At 38.0% G+C, this 19,046-nt stretch overlaps 1 protein-coding gene across 5 annotated transcripts in view; it reads right to left on the bottom strand.

Annotated features, from left to right (window-relative positions):
- Positions 1-138: 138 nt before the first annotated feature.
- ap3b2 (adaptor related protein complex 3 subunit beta 2) overlaps positions 139-19,046 on the bottom strand; it is a 50,492-nt gene continuing 31,584 nt past the window's right edge. Inside the window, exons 15-29 of one of the 5 annotated variants that reach the window (XM_079411709.1) lie at positions 18,802-18,978; positions 17,525-17,711; positions 17,234-17,352; positions 13,928-13,966; positions 11,634-11,748; positions 9,278-9,461; positions 9,017-9,179; positions 8,721-8,808; positions 8,528-8,637; positions 5,626-5,854; positions 5,448-5,532; positions 4,819-4,916; positions 4,181-4,195; positions 2,170-2,308; positions 139-1,186 (exon numbers count right to left, since the gene is read on the bottom strand). In XM_079411709.1, the coding sequence (XP_079267835.1) occupies positions 1,036-1,186; positions 2,170-2,308; positions 4,181-4,195; positions 4,819-4,916; positions 5,448-5,532; positions 5,626-5,854; positions 8,528-8,637; positions 8,721-8,808; positions 9,017-9,179; positions 9,278-9,461; positions 11,634-11,748; positions 13,928-13,966; positions 17,234-17,352; positions 17,525-17,711; positions 18,802-18,978 (1,899 nt within the window). In that variant the 3' untranslated portion in view covers positions 139-1,035. Of the gene's footprint in view, positions 1,223-2,169; positions 2,309-4,180; positions 4,196-4,818; positions 4,917-5,447; positions 5,533-5,625; positions 5,855-8,527; positions 8,638-8,720; positions 8,809-9,016; positions 9,180-9,277; positions 9,462-11,633; positions 11,749-13,927; positions 13,967-17,233; positions 17,353-17,524; positions 17,712-18,801; positions 18,979-19,046 lie in introns of all 5 variants that reach the window. The other 4 variants (XM_079411712.1, XM_079411710.1, XM_079411713.1 and 1 more) reach the window with 4 other exon arrangements.

Below are 19,046 nucleotides of genomic sequence, written 5' to 3'. Positions count from 1 at the left end.
CGACGAACACGTTCAATTAGACCTAGGCTCCTTTAAGTTATGCAATTTATAAATAAACCAACTGGAATAAAGTGTGACAATACTGCATAAATATCAAACCATAAACACAAAGTTAATAAAAAAAAATAGAAGACATTTAAATTTGAGTGTGCGTTCTCTTTTATTGACATTTAAAACTCTTTATAATAAATAGAGATATAATATTCAAACAACACATGATTTCCCACAGTCACACTGAGATGAGTCAGTAAAGCTGGATTTCATTTTCAACCTAGGGGAGAAGGAAGATCTGGTTTATGCCAACAAGCACATCTCAAAACTAATTACTAACAGTGTCTTCACCAGGATAAACAGCTCCAGATTGCATTAAATTATCTAAAATAACCAGATTGTGAGATACTGTATTCTTCTGAGAGCTTCACGAGAACAAGAAGCTGATGAATGTCGAGTGATACACCAGTCCATAGTCCTAAATTCAGCAGTTAAACATTCGCAAATACAGATAAGACATACATTTCCTGTCGAAAGAGATGTTGCTACAACATGAAGACAGTAAATTCATACTGATGTGTTTTGGAGCTTTTGATTTTGCTAAACTAACATGAAACCAATATGAACATGTTTCAGAGAGTTCAACAAAGTTCATGTTTTCAAAACCAGATTGAGGTGGTTTCTGGAAACAAATCTGCTGTCGTCATTGGGATGCGGTCTGGCATCAGAAGTAAGACATTACATTCAGAAAGTGTGAAAGATAAACACTTAAAAATAAACCGTACAGAGTTGTGAATTAATTGTGGCGAGTTTAAAGACTGTCTTTACTAACTGTCTTTGATGTCATGCAACATTCAACAGAGGAACATCAAAGGAAGGAACATCCTGATTACGGGGCCGTGAATGTTACTGTTGCTGTTCTGACATCAGTTCTAAGTGTATTTTTGATGCTACAAGCGAGTCCACATTGGGGTAATATCTACACAGAGATGCAAATCAATGCGGTAAGCAGCAGTAGGAGGGTGTTGACTGTAGGGGGCGCCATCACTGCGACAGGGCCTGCATGATGTCTTTAACCAGCATCGTGCCGATCAACATCTTCTCACAGTTCACCGTCAGCTGAGCTCCGCCACCTTCCTTCGTAGCGACGGTGACCAGCACGAGACAACCGCTGCTGACCGTTTTCCCTGCGAATCTGTAAACAGGAGCAGGAGGAGGAGGAGGAGGTGTACTGACATTTCAAAAGATCACAGGCCAGAAAAACAGACAGCAAAACAAAGAAAGTTGAAAGAGTTTAACATATACTCAAATAATGGACCCTTTACTCAAACCTACATACATTAACATACTAATTCCTCTAAAATACAACTAATACTCTTACTGGAACTACTTAAAGGGATAGTTCACCAAAAAATAAAAATTCTGTCATTATTTACCCTGTTGAGAAGGAATGACCACCCTCATGTCGTTCCAAACCAGTAAGTCCATCGTTCATATTCGGAACACAAATTAAGATATTTTTGATGAAATCCGAGAGCTTTCTGACCCTGCATAGAGAGCAAGGGAACTACCACGTTCAAGGCCCAGAAAGGTAGTATGGACACTGATAAAATAGTCCATGTGACATCGGTACTGTCATGAACGAGCGTTAAAAACTGACATGGAAGAGAATAAATTGTTGAATAACGCTGTTATTTTTGTTTTCTTTGCGCACAGAAAATATTCTCATAGCTTCATAAAATTATGGTTGAAGCACTGATGTCACATGGATTATTTTAACGATGTCCTTACTACCTTTCTGGGCCTTGATCGTGGTAGTTGTGTTGCTGTCTGTGCAGGGTCAGAAAGCTCCCGGATTTCATCAAAATATCTTAATTTGTGTTCCAAAGATGAATGAAGGTCTTACGGGTTTGGAACGACATGAGGGTGAGTAATTCAATAGAGAATTTTCAGTTTTGGGTGAACTATAACTTTAAAGGGGTCGTCGGATGCAAAATTCACTTTAACATGTTGTTTGAGCTGAAATGTGTGTTGGCAGTGTGTGTATGCTTGTTTTTTTTTTTAAATCTCGATAAATCCAAACCCCTTTCTCATATCAAGCCGTTTATGCAAGATTTTGTGGACTCCAAAAGTCTTCATTTGGGACAGGGCCACTGTCTTCACGTGTGCGTGTGTTACCTGCACTCTTTATCTGAACCGCATGGTACTCTGCTTAAGTTGGCGGTGGCCGTGACTCTCTCAACGATGACGTGTTCGTTCACACATTTCTCTCCCAGCGTCAACTTCTCTGAGATTTCATTCATTCCCATCAGTTTACCTGTGAAAAGAGACAGAAAGCATGTCTTGGTCAGAACAGTGCTGTAAAATCTTTTATACAGATTATTATTGTTTAAACAACCAATATCCAGAACCAAAAAACAGACACACTAAATTAAAGAGTCTATAACCAATATATTAATAAATATCTGTTAATATGATACATATGTGACCAGGACCACAAAACCAGTCTTAAGTGTCAATTTTTCGAAATTGAGATTTATACATCGTCTGAAAGCTGAATAAATAATCTTTCCATTGATGTATGGTTTGTTAGGATAGGACAATATTTGGCTGAAATACAACTATTTGAAAATCTGGAATCTGAGGGTGCAAAAAAATTAAAATATTGAGAAAATCGCCTTTAAAGTTGTCCAAATAGAGTTCTTAGCAATGCATATTACTAATCAAAAATTAAGTTTTAATATATTTACGGTAAGAAATTTACACAATATCTTCATGGAACATGATTTTTACTTAATATCCTAATGATTTTTGGCATAAAACAAAAATGTATAATTTTGACCCATACAATGTATTTTTGGCTATTGCTACAAATATACCCCAGCGACTTAAGACTGGTTTTGTGCTCCAGGGTCACATATTATGTAAAACACATATTTGTGTAAGGTATTTATTAATATTTTGAATTAGCTTTTATGTTTTCAATTTTAGTTTTAGTAAATTTGTTTGTCATTTTTATGAGCTTTTGCTTTTATTTCTATTTAGCTTTAATTCATTTTCATTTCAGTTTTACAAATTTTATTCATTCCAACCTACCGATATTGCTTTTATATGGATTATATTTTGTTTACGTTTCTATGATTCTTTCATGTCTATTTAAAGAATTTATAACCAGTTAAGCAGATAATTATAAATATCTGTATTATATATATATATATATATATATATATATATATATATATATATATATATATATATATATATTTTTTTTTTTCCCATCTAACATTTATATGTTATTTACGCTTTATTTCACGTACCAAATTTTTTTTTTTGTAGTTTTAGATAACAATAAAAACCCTACCCAGAAAGCATTGCAACAAACCAGCATCTTGAGATTTGTCAACCATTATGAATAGTGTAGGAAAAATTCGAAATATATTTATTATGTGCTGAACAGGACAACAACAGTGTTAACAACAGGTTTTGTGAGCTGTGCTGAGCGTGCTGGCCTCACGAGTGTCGTGATGGTTCAGGGTCAATCGGACAGATTCAGTGTTTCTAAGGCACATTCCTAGATGCAGCATAATGTTACCTTGACATGCCGTGAGGAAATGCATAGTCATGGTAACAGTCGCCAAGGATGGAGACTGCGGTAAGAGGGAGGAGCAGCTGGAAGCAAAAGCATTTCTAGAATAACAGGAAGGGGTGTGCAGCTAACAAAAATATGTTCCAAGAACATTTGGCTAACATTCCCATTAACTTGCGAAAACATCTCAATGTTCCAAAAAATTTCAATGTTCTCTGAATTTTGAAAATATCCAGTTTTTCAAATGTTTTGAAATAAAAAAAATTCTTTGTTATGCGAACGTTCCATTTTAGCATTATGATAATGTTACTTATGAATGTTCTCTGAATGTTCTCAAACAGGTAGTAACAAATGTTAGACATACTGTTTCACAAAAAAAGTATTCTATGAACAATATATAAATAACGTTTTTGTGCTAACTTTTTGAGAACATTATTAAAGATAACTTTTAACAAATTTTCTATTAACGTTATTACAAGAACATTTTGCCAGAACATTAGCCAAAGTTCTCTATTAGCTGGTTGTGTTTGTCTGTGTAAACAAATCAGGAACAATAGGGGAAGAGGAGGAGCTATGCTAATCGGCTACATCAGATAAACTTACCATTCAAAAGATTCTCTAACGAACAGCGGCAAAACGAGCCCACGGAAGAGGAAAACATGAGTTTGTTAAACTAATATGTTAAAACACACTAAAATGCTGACAGACGTTTATGCCGAGCTGTTAGCAGCATGCTAACTACAGTCTATAATGTATGCTAGATTCAGATTTGTCAGATATGTTAAAAATGGTACTACTATGGTACTACTTCCACTTCCTGTGGATTTTCTAAGTATACATGCTTTTGAAGCAAATATTACACAACACTTTGTGCTGTGGTGAATATTGAATTGTAAGCTAACGAGTTTAGCTAGAAGCTAATGCTTGCATGCAAATGATAACAGTACACGAGAAAGGCGTCTGTGGTATCAAGAGCCAAAATTCTGGTTACGAAAATATGTAGTTTTAGTGCACAATAGAAGAATTCAGATTAGAAAAAGCCATGAAACATGAAATTCATATTTCATGAATAATGAAAGAGAGACATAACTTCTCTCTCTCTCACATATCAACTGTTGAAAATGAATTTCAGAGAGACACTGCTGCACAGGAAGAGAAAAATTACAGGCGTTTTGAGGAAAAGGAGCAGTCAATGGAGCAACTGGGAGTGCTAAAAAGAGGATGGGCTGACGTTCTCTTACCTTGCTCCTTCTTGAAGTCGTTTTCTGTCAGAAACGCAGGTGTCATTAGCTCCCCGACGGGCGGCTGGATGGAAACGAAGAACTTGCGGGTGTGAGAACTGAAAAAAGTTAACAAGGATAATTGGAATTGGATCAAGAAACTGTTATATGATTTATATGAATGGAAGTGATATACATGAAGAAATATGCAGCCCGTTTAATTCTAAAGGCGTAGAATGGTCATGAAAATCTAAATTACGACCATAAATGGACCATTGTAGTTTTATTTAATGTCAAGGTGACTAACCAGCTAAGAAAAATATGTTCTAAGAATGTTAACCATTACATTATGAAACTGTTATTTCTGAATTTTCTCAGATCCTTCCAAATGTCCAGTTTTTTTAAATGATTTTAGAACTTTCTTGTTACGCAAATGTAAAGAACATTAAAGAACCAATATTTTATCATTTTGCAAACATTATGGGATTGTTACTTTGGAATCTTCTGTGAAAGTTCTGTATATTGAAAATAGCAAAGGGCCTAAAACATATCCTTGTGGCACTCCATATTTTACTGGTGTTAATTGAAATGGGTAACAAGTGGACATTAGGAAATAGAAGTTTATAATTTAGCTCTTTTTAAACACTCACCACAGCTGGAAGTTTGCTGCTTGTGTAGAATCACAGAAATCTATGCCCATCACCACAGTAACCGATTCACCTGCTGTTAACACATCTGAAAGAACAATGCAAAAAGAACAAAAATAAACCTGAAGTAGTCGTATAAAAAGCTTCTGTAGGAAATCTGATACTGCGTTGGGTTGCAGACCTATCTCAGCGAACTCTCGGATCCTCATCCCTGACTGCATCTTGGGCTCCTCTATGTGCAGGTTTTTGGTCTCGGAGTTGGTGTTGTTGGTGAATTGGATCTGGACGGCCACCATGTTAGGGTCTGGACTGAAGGGCTGCCGGCTGAAGCAATACTCAACCGCAAGACCCTCACCTGTTATACGATGTAGGAGCTCATACATCTTTATCAAACCAGAAGGAGCAATTGTCTGTGAGAAAACAGAAGAGATTTTATTTATATCAAATCAATCATATTATACAGTACCGTTCAAAAGTTTGGGGTCAGTAATTTTTTTTTTCTTGGAAAGAAATAAAACCTTTAATTCAGCAAGGATAAATTCAATTGATCAAAAGTGGCAGTAAAGACATTTATAATGTTACAAAAAATTTGTACTTAAAGTAACTACTGTTGTTTTGACATTTGTTTCTATTCCAAATGTAAAAAATTTAACTGTGAATTTTCCTCACATTTCTGTCTTTTTTTCCTTGCAATTATGAGTCTTTATTTTGCTATTCTGAGGAAAAAGTTCTGAAATACAATATTTAAAATGAAAAAAATAAATAAAATATTAAATTTCAGAGAAATCTAACAAAATGTTTATGCTTAAAATTGCCAGTAAGGAAAAAACTTTTTTGTTTTTAAATCTGGCATTGCATATGATTTTCTTTTGTGTATTTTGAATTTCGAATGCCGTTGTCTAGCATCCACCTGGCAAATCTCCGCTCTCTACCCAACAAAACGAAACAGAAACACCCGGACTCTGTTTTAATCATTCTCGGGGACTTTAATAAAGCAAATCTCTCCCGCGAACTGCCAAAATACAGACAGCATGTTACATGTCCCACCAGTTGAAGATCTGTGTGAAGTCCCCTCGTGCTTCAAACGCTCCACCATCATCCCCGTCCCAAAGAAACCCAAAATTACTGGACTTAATGACTACAGACCCGTGGCTCTAATGTCTGTGGCCATGAAATCATTTGAAAGACTGGTTTTGGCTTATCTGAAGGACATCACTGGACCCTTACTGGACCCCCTGCAGTTTGCCTACAGAGCAAACAGGTCTGTGGATGATGCTGTCGATATGGGACTGCACTTCATCCTGCAGCATCTGGACAGACCAGGGACTTATGTGAGGATCCTGTTTGTGGACTTTAGCTCCACTTTTAACACAGCGGAGAATAAACTGACACCCTTCAGAATAAACTGACACAGCTCTCCGTCCCCACCTCTGTCTGTCAGTGGATCAACAGCTTCCTGAGAGGCAGACAGCAGTTAGTAAAGCTTGGTAAATTCACATCCAGCACTCGACCCATCAGCACTGGAGCTCCTCAGGGCTGCGTTCTCTCCCCACTGCTCTTCTCCCTCTACACCAACGACTGCACATCTAAAGACCCCTCTGTCAAGCTCCTGAAGTTTGCAGATTACACCACACTGATCGGCCTCATTCAGGATGGTGACGAGTCTGCTTACAGACAGGAGGTTAAGGAGCTGGCTGTATGGTGCAGTCTTAACAACCTGGAGCTCAACACGCTCAAAACAGTGAAGATGATAGTGGACTTCAGGAGAAACCCCCCTGCACTCCCCCCACTCACCATCATGAACAGCACTGTAACAACAGTGGAGTCATTCAGATTCCTGGGCACCACCATCTCTCAGGACCTGAAGTGGGACAATCACATTGACTCTATTGTCAAAAAGGCCCAGCAGAGGTTGTACTTCCTTCGCCAGCAGAGGAAGTTCAACCTGCCACAGGAGCTGCTGAAACAGTTCTACTCCGCCATCCATCCTCTGCACTTCAATAACTGTCTGGTTCAGCTCAGCTACCAAATCTGACCTCAGAAGACTACGGAGGATAGTCCGGACTGCTGAGCGAATCATTGGTACAACCCTCCCCACTCTCCAAGAACTGTACTTATCCAGAGTGAGCAAAGGGGCTGGTAAAATCACTCTGGACCCCTCACATCCAGCACACTCCCTCTTTGAACTGTTACCGTCTGGTCGACGCTACAGAGCTCAGAACCAGAACGACCAGACACAGGAACAGTTTCTTCCCTCAGGCAATCCATCTCATGAACACTTGACAATAAAACGTGGAACACACAACTCTATTATTTATTTATTCACCACACTTGCTTACTTTTTTATTTATCTAATTTTTTCATTTCAAATTTGCACATATCAGACCTGTACACACATAACTGTCTATATTATTACATATTGTGTTTTTGCTGTTTTGTACATTGCCTATTTGGATATTTGTATTATTCTTTATTATCTGTGTCCTGTCCTGTTGCTGTCTCTCTGTTGCACTGTGGAGCTTCTGTCACTAAAACAAATTCCTTGTATGTGTAAACATACTTGGCCAATAAAGCTCATTCTGATTCTGATTCTGAAAACAATAAAAAGATGTGCTTAAAAAATAAACAAAAAAGAATAATTTTAAAGTGAAAACTACTTTTTTCTGCAGACTCAGATCTAAAATGAAAACCCTAGATTGTGACAAAATACCTGTCAGTCCTCTGTCGTATGTGTCATGTGTTCCCGCCTCTTGTGTCTATATTTGGTTTGTTTTCTGTCCTTGTTAAATGTAATCATTAGTTTAATTCTTGTCCAGCCGTGTTTGTCTAATTGTCTATGATTATCCCTTGTATATTAGTCCTGTCTGTTCAGTTAGATTTCGTCTGGTCTACTCGTTACTCCCCGGTGTTCCTGTCTGTGTCTTGCCCTGCCTTGTCTTGCCCTACCTTGATGTCATCAGTAAAGACTATTATTTGAAGTTATATCCTCGTCTGCGTGTTCCTGTGTCCTCCTCGTGTGTACACCGTGACAATACCTGCTGTATTAATTGTAATTTACAATTGTACTTTGGCCCAAAACTCACTGTAGGTGCCAGAATAGAGTCGGTCAGTGACAAACCCTCCAGATCAGACACCAAACTACTGGACAGGAAGTTTACCGGAGTCACTGGAGCCGATGCTGGAGCCAGTTCAACTGGGAGAGAGAAAGACAAATTGTGCTTTTACATTCAAGCATTTGTCTTTCATCTTATCTTATGAGTTAGAGGTTTTACTCACAGTCATCCAGATCCAGCAAAGACATTTCCTGCGTCTCCTTCTTGCTCTCTTTTTTGGATTGTTTGGGAGGTTGTTTTGATATGGGTGTCTGAGCGAAATGAGAAAAACTGTATTGCGTTAACTCTTATCCATGTGATTAACATTAAAATAGCATAATAGCACTGTTTATTAACACACTGTCTGCATTGTTTTATCTCCTATGCAACTCATGTAAAAAAACAGCAGGCAGTATACTGTATATAATTCACAGTATTAACTAAGTAGTAAGCTAGTATTCTGTTTCAATCTAGCCCAACCTTCTTTTTCCTGATGTCGGACTCAGACTCCTCCTCTGACTCCTCCTCTGACTCGTCCTCTGATTCGCTGCTTTCTGATTCGCTCTCTGATTCTGAGGCACTTTTCTGATTCTTCACTGCCTTCCTGCCTCGTTTTCTGTCCTCGGTGCCGCTGCTCTGCTCGCTGTGGGAATGATGGAGCAGAACATGAGACGTTTGGCGAAACAAGCTGATCAGAACTTATAATTGGCATTGATTTGGTGTGATGTGTGGATGGTGCACCTCTCTGCGCTCTCCTCTGCTGGTTTCTTTGCTTTGGTCTTGTTCAGACGCTTCTTTCTTTTCTTTTCCTTCTCCTCATCTTCCTCCTCAGACTCAGTCTCTTCTCCGCTCTCTTGACTCTCTGAACCGGAACCGCTTTCATCACTGGCGCTAGCGCTTTCTGAAACGCTGCCTGAATCTGATTCTGTTAGGTAAGCAAGCAAAATCGTATTCACTACCACTGACTAAGATTAGCATTGTAATGAGCTATTTATTTGTATTTCTTGTGATTCTTAGCATATAGAGTCGTTAACTTAGCAACATGTTACTGTCAAACAGGAATCAGTGTTGAAGCTCATGTAAATTACTTTTTCCCCCCCAATATTTGCACATACTATGTATTTTTGTATTAAACATTTAAAGACATTAGCTTAGCAACATGCTACCATCAGACAAACAGGAATCACTGTTGAATATAATGTTAATGAACTATTTTCCTAGTATTTGCATTTACTGTAAATTTTTGTAATAAACATTTAAAGACATTAGCAACATGCTAACATCAGACTTATATTAACTAACCCTGAAGCTTAGCATTGTAATGAGCTCAGAGAAAATGTTCTTTCAAAATGGTGATGAATACTTATAAATAATTTTAAACAATTTTTTATTCACGAATGAAGAGAACAGATAGGGAATCCAATTAAATAAATAGTATTCTCTATTTGCATTTCTTATGCTTCTTAGCATATAGAGTCATTAGCTTAGCAACATGCTAATGTCAAACAGGAATCAATGTTGAATCTCATGTAAATAAAACATTTTTTTCAATAAATGCATGTACTACATATTTTTGTAATAAACGTTTAAAGACGTTAGCTTAGAAACATGCTAATATGTGTGTGTGTGTGTGTGTGTGTGTGTGTGTATTATATATATATATATATATATATATATACACTATATGTACTTTATTAGGTACACCTTGCTAGTACCGGGTTGGACCCCCTTTTGCCTTCAGAACGGCCTTAATTCTTTGTGGCATAGATTCAACAAGGTGTTGAATCAGAGATTCTGGTCCATATTGACTTGACAGCATCACGCAGTTGCTGCAGATTTGTCGGCTACACATCCATGATGCGAATCTCCCGTTCCAACACATCCCAAAGGTGCTCTATTGGATTGAGATCTGGTGACTGTGGAGGCCATTTGAGTAAAGTGAACTCCTTGTCATGTTCAAGAAACCGGTCTGAGATGATTTGAGCTTTGTGACATGGTGCATTATCCTGCTGGAAGTAGCCATCAGAAGATGGGTACACTGTAGTCATAAAGCGATGGACATGGTCAGCAAAAATACTCAGGTAAGCTGTGGCGTTTAAACGATGCTCAATTGGTACTAAGGAGCCCAAAGTGTGCCAAGAAAGTTTCCCCACACCATTACACCACCACCACCACCACCAGCCTGAACCGTTGAGACAAGGCAGGATGGATCCATGCTTTCATGTTCTTTACGCCAAATTCTGACCCTACCATATGAATGTTGCTGCAGAAGTCAAGACTCATCAGACCAGGCAACGTTTTTCCAATCTTCTATTGTCCAATTTTGGTGAGCCTGTGTGAATTGTAGCCTCCGTTTCCTGTTCTTAGCTGACAGGAGCGGCACCCGGTGTGGTCTTCTGCTGCTGTAGCCCATCTGCTTCAGGGTTTGACGTGTTGTGCGTTCAGAGATGGTATTCTGCATACCTTGTTTGTAACGAGTGGTTATTTGAGTTACTGTTGCCTTCATCTCTAACCAGTCTGCCCATTCTCCTCTGACCTCTGACATCAACAAGGCATTTTCGTCCACACAACTGCCGCTCACTGGATATTTTCTCTTTTTCAGACCATTCTCTGTAAACCCTAGAGATGGTTGTGCGTGAAAATCCCAGTAGATCAGCAGTTTTTGAAATACTCAGACCAGCCCGTCTAGCACCAACAACCATTCCACGTTCAAAGTCACTTAAATCCCCTTTCTTCCCCATTCTGATGCTCGGTTTGAACTTCAACAAGTCGTCTTCAATCACATCTAGATGCCTAAATGCATTGAGCTGCTGCCATGTGATTGGCTGATTAGCAATTTGTGCTACCAAGCAATTGAATAGGTGTAACAAATAAAGTGGCCGGTGAGTATATATATATATATATATATATATATATATATATATATATACATACATACATACATACATATTAATTTACTTTTGTTTAAATTAACAAAAATGTTTTTAATTGTTTTAGGTTACGATAATAACCATGGCATGCTGTCTAATATGATAGCTTCTTATATGGCTAATAACTACATTTTCCCATAGACAAGATGTAGTGTTCGCTAAATTACCGCTATCTGCTGATTCGGTTGGACCAGATTCTCCATCGGAGTCTGAGTAGAACGGTTTCTCTACTTTCTTCTCCTTACGATCCTTCCGGCTTGTGCATTTACTCCAATCTGGAATCTGCAAAGGATCGCAAAAACACCATCAAAACAGGCTCAAGTACATCTGGAGGACCTAATCAGAGAAAGAGGTTCATATAACGGCCATGAATGCCTCTTTACAAGCAGCAAACATCTTTGTTTACACTCATGCAGTGCCCTCCAAAAGTATTGGAACAGTAAAGACAAAATTGCTCTGTTGGCTGTGGAGTCAAGACATTTACAAATATGATTAAAAGATGAATATGAGACAAAACTACAGAATGTCACATTTTATTATTGGGTGATTCAACATATAGATGTTTTACCAGCTAAGAAGTTCAGCACTTTTAGAGTTTCATCCCTCTATCTGATGTGAGCATAAGTATTGGAGCAGTTGCCTCTCAGGACTTTCTAAGTGATCAGCTGTGTCCTGTTGCATTAATTCTTCAGATATTAAAAGCAGGGAATGTGTCGTATCAGTTATATCCATTACTTCTGCATTCTGAATCCTGCATTCAATTATGACACACACAAACCAGGATGAAGACGAGGGAGCTGACTTTGAGAGAAAAGCAAACAATTTGGATGCTAAAAGAAAAGAGGAAGCCAGTTTGAGCTCTAGCAAAAACAAAGGGCATGGAGAAATCAAGAGTTTGGAAACCACCAGCGACACCAGCAACCAACAACGACCTGATCGGCTGAGAAAACAACAGTAGTTGATGACAGACAAATCATAAAAGCTGTGAAAATGAATCCTAAAAGACATGTCTGTAAAATCACCAACAACTTCCAGAAAGCTGGGGTGATGCTCTGACAATTTACTGTCCTCAGGAGACTTTGACACAGAATTACAGATGCTACACAGCAAGATGCAAACCTCTGACCAGCACCAAAAATAGAAAGACAAGATTAGTGTTTGCAAAAAAAGCACAAAGGTGAGCCAGAAGAGTTTTGGAACTGTGTTTATGGGCCGATGAGACAAAGATGAACCTTTATCTAAATGATGGGAAAACAAAAATGTGGAGAAAAAAAGGGAACTGCAAAGATCCCAAGCATACAGCCTCATCTGTAAAGCATGGTGGAGGTGGTGTCATGGCATGGGCATGCATGGCTGCCTCTGGAACAGGCCCTCTCAACTTTACTGATGACTTAATATATGATGACAGTAGCAGAATGAATTTGGAAGGGTACAAAACCATCTTCCCTACCAATATTCAAGAAAATGCCACCAGATTCATTGTGAAGTGCTTCATATTGCATCAGAACAATGACCCAAAACATCCTGCCAGTCCAGTCAAGGAGTTTATAAGGGCAAAGAAATGGAAAGACTTCGATTGCCCAAGTCAATCTCCAGATTTAAATCCGATTGAACATGAATTTCACCAGCTGAAGAGGAGAATAAAGGCAGAAACTCCCCAAAACAAGCAACAATTGGAATTGGCTGCATTAAAGGCTGGGAAAGTATTTCAAAGATGAGAGCAAGAGTCTGGTGATGTCTATGGGTCACAGACTCACTGCTGTGATTGTGTGCAAGGGATCTGCAACTAAATAATAGCTTTTAATCTTTTATATCTGCCTTATGTTCAACTGTCCCAATACTTATGCTCACATCAATGAGTGGGATGAACTCTAAAAGAGCTGTTCTTTTTATTTGGTAAAACATATATGTGTTGAAACAGCTAATAATAAAATGTGACATTCTGTAGTTTTGTCTCATATTCATCTTTTAATCATATTTGCAAATGTCTTGATTCCACATCCAACAGAGCAATTTTGTCTTTACTCTTCCAATACTTATGGAGGGCACTGTATATAAATTACAGTCCTAGAGATCTGCGTCTCGCTTTGTTCAGCGTTTGATGTCTACAGCAGGGAAGGTTGTGCATTCATGGCCACTTTCATTCTTGTTTTGTACGCTTAAACATTTAATTAAAGAAATCACATCCTAAAAAAGACCCCAAAGACCACCAGCACTGAATTACCCAAGATTCATTTGACTTTAAGCTAGAATCAGCATGGTGTTTAGAATGTAAATTAGCGATTAGCAACTAGCACCAGTACTGTAGGCCATTTCTGGGGTGTTTTTGAGGATTCTGGTTTTTAATCCTAGAGCAAGGGCTGAGGAAAGGGAAAGGCTGATCTAGCACAGTACAGACGCTACGCTAGGCTGGTGGCAAAAGCTCTTTGGATCTGACGCTAAGGGTGACTGACAGACTCACGCTGGTTAAAGTGGTGACTCTTTCGAGCAGCCTAATAACCTGGCAAACAGGAAAGAATAAAAAGAAACGCAAGAATGATGCTGTGAGATGGCCAGAAGAAGAGGAAAGAAAAGAACAGAACAGAAAAGAAAGAAAAAGATTTTAAAAGTACACACAAGGATTCAGGTTGCACTTGTCAACAGATTACCACGTATTTGGATGCGTTTTACGTCCATAATTCGCTAACAGCTTCAGTCAAAGCAACTGAAAGTGTTATGTTCATACCAAGAACGAAAACTTTATAAAGAGAATAAATTGTTACTACATGAGAGATAAATTTAACTATATGACAGTAGTGACTTCCACACCACAGGTATAACGATAACTACATAGAATACAGGTGTTCAACTCAATTCCTGGAGGGCCGCAGTTCTGCAGAGTTTAGTTACAATCCTGCTCCAACACATATACCATGTAGTTTTCAAATAAGCCTAAATTACTTGCCCCCGGTTTCACAGACAAGGCTTAAACCTAGTCCCAGACTAAAGTGTAAGTTTGAGCTGTTTTAAACGAAAGAAGCTTGCACTGACTGATCTTAAAATATATCAGTGCCTTTGTTTTGTCTGAAGATGCACACCGGTAATGTTTTTTTCTAAGGCATGTTAATAAAAATTACTTAAATTTCCCAATTGAACAATGGCCTAACCCTGGTTTAGTCTAAGCTCTGTCTGTGAAACCGGGCCTTGATTAGCTGGATCAGGTGTGTTTAATTAGGGTTAAATTTAAACTGTGCAGGACTGTGGCCTTCCAGGAGTTTGACACCCCTGACATAAAAGAACAATATCATTGGACAATTTTTTTTGGAGCTGCTGAACAATAAAAACATTGACAGCCAATCAGAATGCATCTGAATTTAAAGAACGTGAGCATTTAAAGTGGCAGACAACAAAACTGCAGTGCACACTTTTAATAAAGCGTTGGTGTGGGCGCTAATATAGTTATCGTTCTTGGTGTGAATGGGCCATTAAGGGGGAATTCACTCAGAATGAATAGTATTATTCACATCTGTCAGTGTTATTTTAGTGTTCAATTTACTAAATTCGTTCAATTTAGCTGTCATTATTTTCAATGTGAATTATGCAAATTAGGTAACTGCATAAACACGCCCACAAATTTAATGCTGAAATCAATCTGCACAGCACTACTCACGATCTTTTGGGTCATTATTAAGTACTATGTGGTTACCCAGCTAACAGGTAACTTTTAGCTGACATTCTACAAGGTTCTATTGAAGTTAAAACAAATAAGTACTTTTCCAGTAACATTAATAGAACGTTCGTTTAAAGTTATCTGGTCTTCATTAATGTTCTCAAAACGTTAGCACAAAAATGTTATTTATGCATCATTCATGGAACAATGTTTCAGTTAGATGTTCGTCTAACGTTTTTTTTAAATTACGTTTTAAAATTGGCTACATTTGACAACGTTCGTATAATCCAAAAAAAAAAATTATATTTGAAAAAGTGGATGTTTTGAATGTTCACAGAACATCAGAAATAGCGTTTTCATAAGTAAATTGTTTTACATTACATACATTTGTTAGCTGGGTATAAATGCAACCGCCAACCGCATAATTTGACATACTTTACTGGGACGGTACAAAATTGCTAAAGCTGTTATTAGGGTCGGTTATATTCCTCTTTTCCTTTGATTAAAATTCACACCAACATCTCTCTAATTCTGTTTACCACCAGCTGTCTTGGAAATACATTAGAGACTGCGGCTAATTAAATTAGCATGTGTTTAGTTTGCGTTGAAATATCGTATGCAAAACCGTCTGGTTAGTGAATTCACCCCTTAGTTTAGAGCTTTCAGAAGGTCTCTAATCATATGCTCAATATGTCAATAACAAATCTGTATTAGGATGATGTTTTAATGCTTTGCTGAGCATTTGGTGTCACAATAATGGAAGTGCAACATTAATATGAAGGTGTAGCGATGTGATGGTTTGCTTGGCAGGAAATGAGGTCAGCAGATTTCAGACGGAGACACAAAAACACACACTTTAGTGCAGAAAGGTCGAGCCAGATGATCCGACTACACAGATAGAGGACAGAGAGAGAAGCCACTGCACTCTTGCCGGCACCTCTCTCCAGTCTCCCAAGAGACCCATTCGGCCCTCACTGGTGTCTATGACCTCCTCTTGCTGCATAATATAGTGGGTGGGAACATAAAGAGACAGACAGGCTGTCAGAAAGGGGATGTGGATGAACATTGGAGGGGATAAAACTGATAACACACCCGTCTAAGAGACAAGAAATCTGCTGTGATTGATGAGTGCTTTATGAAATAACAAACATGATTATGCAGACAAAAACCTGAAGCTGGAATCAAGACCCTGACCGATCAGTGTGTGGTACAGACCTCATGCATAGGCAGATTTGATAATGGAATATTAATCAGGAAGGAGTGGCATATGTAAATGTGCGTGGGCGTGTCTGTCTAGTCAGTTCTAGAACTCTCAGTGATTTCAAAATAATTCTAGAACCACAAATAAAGCATTCAGCTCTTGCATTCCGACAAAGAATTATAGAATTCGTTTTTTAATAAATTTCAGTTTGAAGGAATGTTCAGTGTTCAAGTTAAACCCTATAACGACTGTTTTTGACATGCTGTTAATAGAGTGCAACAGTGCAATTTTCATCTGTGTTGGTTCTGGATGAATTTTTTCATATATAAACTAAATATATTTTACACATTTATTGCAAACTATGCGTATTGTGCATAAAAATATTTATTCTACGTTACTCGCAGTGTTTCATGAGTGTGGGTGCACAATACTTCTTTTGGTGAGATTTCCTTATTGTGATTCTCTGATTGGTGGAAATTATTTGCTGAATTATGGGAAATGTAGTTTTTCATCAGAATTTCACAGTTAAACATGATTATTTTAAAGTTACTTTAACAAAAGCATATACCAGCATATACAGTTTTTACTTCTGGAACCTGGACTGTTGCACTCTATTACCAAAGGAAATAATTCTGACACCTCAACCAATCGGGCTGCGGGATGAGTAGCTACCACCCCGTTGAAATGCAGACTGTGTGATTTATGCGTTATGAGGGTGGAGTTATGCTAATGAACGAGTAAAGTGAGCGATATAAAAGTGATTGAGAGTAGCATGTTTTTTTTTTTGTCAGTGCTTTGGGGCGTTTCTTTGGGAGGTCTTGCATGTTGGAGCTCCCTCTGGTGGTCTGTAGGAGAAGCACCCCTGCGCCCTCTGGCCCTGTCAGAACTGTTCGCCCTGCACACACAGAATCCTTCACCTCCACGTTGCGCACGGACGGGTCGGGCACCGATTCGGGCCAGTCAGGCAGCTCCTGGTATCCGCCGGCTTTAGCGTTCAGCAGATGAGACAGTGACCCCAGCTGGAAGTGATCTCTGTCTGCAAAGAAATTAAGAAAATCACAAATGAGATCTCTAAATGTCTCCTGCTCCTCAGATTTTTTCCTGAAGGTCCCAGTAATCTAAAGAGTACAAATGTGGTCAGATTTGCATGCAAATCAGGATTTTTATAGTTAGCTAAAATTAAAACAAACTAAAATGAAAACCTTTACCTTTAAATGGAGACTCCAGGATGGGGGCAGGCTTGAGAGCAAGGAAAAGCTTCTTGGCGTATTTGTTAAGAGCACCGCTCTTATCAGTGGGCACAATGAGTTGGCGGATAAAGCGGGCACGATCTCTAATGTCATAGTTTTGATCATATTTCGCCAGGTTCAGTACATACTGCGTCAACAGTTTAGTCTAAAAGACAGAAAAGAAAAGAAAAGAAAAACACAAAGGAATTTAATTCTTAGGAGTCTGAAGAGTTTCATGCCTGATAGGCAATATACTTGTATGCATCTAAATAATATGTCATGCATACAGAGATTGTCTCGCTTGATTATTGATTGATTAACAATTATTGATTGATTAACAATGACTCATGTTGGGTTTCTCCGGCTTTCATCCATAATAGTTAATAAAAAACTTGTTACATGAAAGAAAAATTTAACTGAAAAAAGATAAACTTATTTTATTTTATTTACTTGCCAAAGCAACATTTCTCATTTCCATTTAGTTTAACTTGATGTACTAAAATAATTACAACTAAAATATAAAAAAATTATGATAAAAATGAAAAGAAATTATATGCATAAGTATGCATGAAAATGAACTCACATTTATTATACATTTCAGTTGCGTCCCCAAGTTTATTCTATATTGTCCTGTCCACCACAACAATGTCTTTCAGCTGTTTTAACCTGATTTCAGAGGTTTTCATAAAGCTTCTTAAGGAAAGTACTGCATAAAATCAGATTACGTTAAACATCTTAAAACTAGCTTTTCATGCATTTTAATGCGAAAACCTCAGATTTCAGGGTGTTCTACCCATTTAGTTTCTTGCTTGCTTTCATTTATGAGTTTCGTCATGTTGCATAATGCAAAGCAGCTTGCTTACTGCTAATGTGCTTTGCATCATTTATCCTAATATGTTGAACACCAGTTAACAGCATACAAACAAGCTAATGTGATGAATACAGTCACTTCAACACAGGATTATCAATAACTAAAACTATTAAAAACATTTCCGTTAATTGAAATAAAGCTAAAATCAAATACAAATATTAGACGGAAAAACTAAGTGAAACTTGCCTTGGGGAGTAACTGAAATAAGATTAAAGCACTAAAATTATAAATATGACAAAAGAAAAATTACTAAAATTAAAACAGAAAATATAAAAATAAAAGCTAATTCAAAACATTAATAAAAAATATATTATTTGAATAATAAATAATATTAAGTAACACTGCTTTTTTGTAAAACTGGCCATAACCACGTTTGTCCCCTCACCTGTTTTGAGTTAGTAAGGTACAGTTTGGCAGCCAGATTGATAATCTGCAGCTTGACAATGTCTTCCTCGTTATTGAAGGTTTTGGCCATCTTTCTCAGGACGTCGGGGGCGATTTTGGGGACGTGTTCACAGTATTCTCCGATCAGCCACAGGATGCTCGCTCGGGCCATGGGCACCTGATGCACACACACATAATCAGGACTACAGAGTCTGTTTGAAACATGAAAATGGGTGGTTTAGATCA

This window comes from Barbus barbus (assembly GCF_936440315.1).
Source record: "Barbus barbus genome assembly, chromosome: 48".
In the NCBI taxonomy this organism is placed as follows: domain Eukaryota; kingdom Metazoa; phylum Chordata; class Actinopteri; order Cypriniformes; family Cyprinidae; genus Barbus; species Barbus barbus.
This window is presented reverse-complemented; position numbering and strand designations above follow the sequence as displayed.